Genomic DNA, 2,870 nt, shown 5'->3' with positions numbered 1-2,870 from the left:
TCGGAGACAACAATGACCATCTTTCTAATTGTCTTTTTCTTTCTCTTGGTAGCCTTTTCTTTGGTAGGGGAGCTTGCTTCAGCCTCCTCAAACATTTGCAAGGAAGATTGAGGGTTTGGATCAGCAGTGGGAACATTTGTAATTACTGGTACAAGCAAAATTACATCAAGGGGAATGTCATGGGTAATTTCTCGCATTGCAAAACTAGTGCTAGCTTTAGGGACACTCTCAGCAGTGGGAGTAGAAGAGACTCTAATAGGGAAGCTATTTTAATTATAATTTTAAAAAGGAGAGCCTACAAAATTAAACATAGATGCAAACCCTACAGACTCCAGGGCACACACAAAAGCTCTATGTATTCACAACTACAACATCTTAGCAAATGCACATGAATGGTGGAATAATTAACTTACTAGTTTCCTTCGCTCAACTGAATTGGCTGGAGGGCAAGCTATTTTGCTGAAATTCACTCTTCTTCTCACTCAAGGATACTCTTAATTCTATTTTAGATGCAAGGTATGGTAGAAAATCAATAAATTTTCTTTTTATGGCAAGACCTTTAATTCATTTGTGTTGGATAGCTAGTTGTTGGTGCCAAATTTGAATTTCATTCATTGATAAGGAAGTGCATGGTTGAGGTTTCCTTTGACAACCTTTGAATGATGAAATGATATTTATTAGACTCTCTTGGTCACCTCAGACTTTTCAAAATTTATATGATTTGAAATTCTTTTATCCTTTTATGACTTTCACCATCTTTGCGGGATTATCCTTCGTTGAATTTCTCTTTACTTATCCTCCATCATCTTTTCTTATATTGAATATCCCCATGGGATAAGGTTCATGTTTATTTACCTTTCTCATTTTATCCCATGATCCATCTCTTATCCCCATTAGAATGCACGAGATAAGAGATCCTATCGATCTCAACTTGCAACGATTATCCCCCGCCCGTCTTTGAGTAGAAGAAATCCCTTGCAAGATAAGATTCTTTAGAGTCCTTTGTTACCTCTTATCCCACACCATATTTGTGTCATCTTATGAATATTGCGGGATAACTTTACCTTATAAATTTGAGTTGTTTCTTGTCCCACAAGCCCATCAAGGTGTCCTAAAACCACCACAGGATAAGACTTTCCTCTTTCCTTCTTATCTTCTCTTATCCCATGTGGTCACACTGCATAGTGAAAACTGTGGCCACACCTACGAACATGCATTATCCCGCATGAGCCTTTTTATATTATGATATGACTATGGGATAAGGATCCCTTTGTTACCCTTGTCTCCTTCTTATCCTATGGATCTTGATTACCACTTCAAATGTGTCATAGGAAAAGATTTGTTCTATGAGTCTTGGAAATCCTTATCCTAAGGCATCAAGACCTCTCACTGAAAAACCTATGAGATAACATTTCTCTGTGTTTCCTTTGGCACACTTATCCCACACAACTATGACACTAAAATGGTCACTTATGTGGATCTTTTTGGCATGTGGAGATTAGCTAAGGGTAAAGTGATCATGCACGGAGGCCTTCCTAGGGAATTTTTAAAAGACAAAACCATGGGGATATTTCAACACTTAGGAATATAATAAAAATTAAAGTGACGACCTCAAGCGGTGACTCCTAATGCATGGGGCCGATGAACGAACGACAAAAGGGCCTCATGACTATGACTTAAAACTATGTCATCGGTAGATATGAGTCAATTGAATAACATAACATTGCCCAGGGGAACAAAGGGAAAACCTTGAAAGACATAAAACCCCCTATAAAAACCCTAAACCCTAAGCTCCAACACATAAGCATGGCATAAAAATTCATTTCTTAAACACTTCCAATAGTGGCTCCAGCTAGGGGACGTTTGACCACCTGGTTTAAAGCTAGGATCTAAATCTCTTGGGTAGAAAACTAACCAAAAAACATAGGAATACTTACAAAACCCTAATCTAACATATATAATAACCCTAAACCTAATGTGCATCGAAAGGATCAAACAAAGAAATTCTTAAGGAACTATCCATGCACTGGTAGTTCCTGCATTTTACCATTTATATCCATGAGGAAGTATGAATCCTCACTATTCTTCTCCACAACAACAAATGGCCCCAACCACAATGCTTCAAAGTTGCCATGTTTTCCTTTATCTTGGGCTCTATCATTCCAAAGCAGTACCAAATCATTAATTTCAAATTTTCTTTTTGATGCCTTTTTGTCAAATAGGTACTTATTTTTTTGTTGTGGCTTCAAGTTCTTCCTATAAGCATCTTCTCTACTTTCATCCAATTTTGCAAGTATCTCCATTCTTTCCTCCAATAGATCTAATATTTCCAAGTCATTTTCATGGATGAACTTGTACATAGGCAACATATTATTTATTGGCATCCTTTCTTTAGATCCGTATACTAGCTCAAATGGAGATGTTCCTATGGCCTTCTTAACAGTGATCCTATCTGCCCACAGTGCCATTTTTAACTTAGAATCCCAATCTCTTGTTTTTCTCAAGTATTCTCTTGATGATCTTCATGATACTCTTATTACTAGACTCAACTTGGTCATTTTATTGTGGGTGATATGGTGATGTATATGAGATGCTTATCCCATATGATTTACAAAAATTTGTGAACTCTTCAGATCTAAAGCATCTGGCATTGTCCATGATGAGTCTTAATGGTACTCCAAATCTAGTCACAACATTGTTTACCAAGAAATCAATAACCACTTTACTGGTTGCATGTCTTGTGGGGATGGCTTCCACCCACTTAGTGAAATAGTCTATAGCTACTAGTATCCATTTATGTCCATCACTAGACCTCTAAGTGATATCTCCAATAAAATCAATACCCCATTGATGAAAAGGGGCCTCTACTT

The 2,870-nt window shown here is 37.2% G+C and overlaps 1 protein-coding gene across 1 annotated transcript; it reads right to left on the bottom strand.

Moving 5' to 3' along the window:
* Nucleotides 1-2,015: 2,015 nt before the first annotated feature.
* Nucleotides 2,016-2,468, bottom strand: LOC131876669 (uncharacterized). The gene has a single exon (XM_059222112.1). It carries the CDS (start codon nt 2,466-2,468, stop codon nt 2,016-2,018), a length of 453 nt encoding a protein of 150 aa, XP_059078095.1.
* Nucleotides 2,469-2,870: the final 402 nt, after the last annotated feature.

The sequence above is a fragment of the Cryptomeria japonica genome, chromosome 6 (genome assembly GCF_030272615.1).
Source record: "Cryptomeria japonica chromosome 6, Sugi_1.0, whole genome shotgun sequence".
NCBI classification, from domain to species: Eukaryota; Viridiplantae; Streptophyta; class Pinopsida; order Cupressales; family Cupressaceae; genus Cryptomeria; species Cryptomeria japonica.
This window is presented reverse-complemented; position numbering and strand designations above follow the sequence as displayed.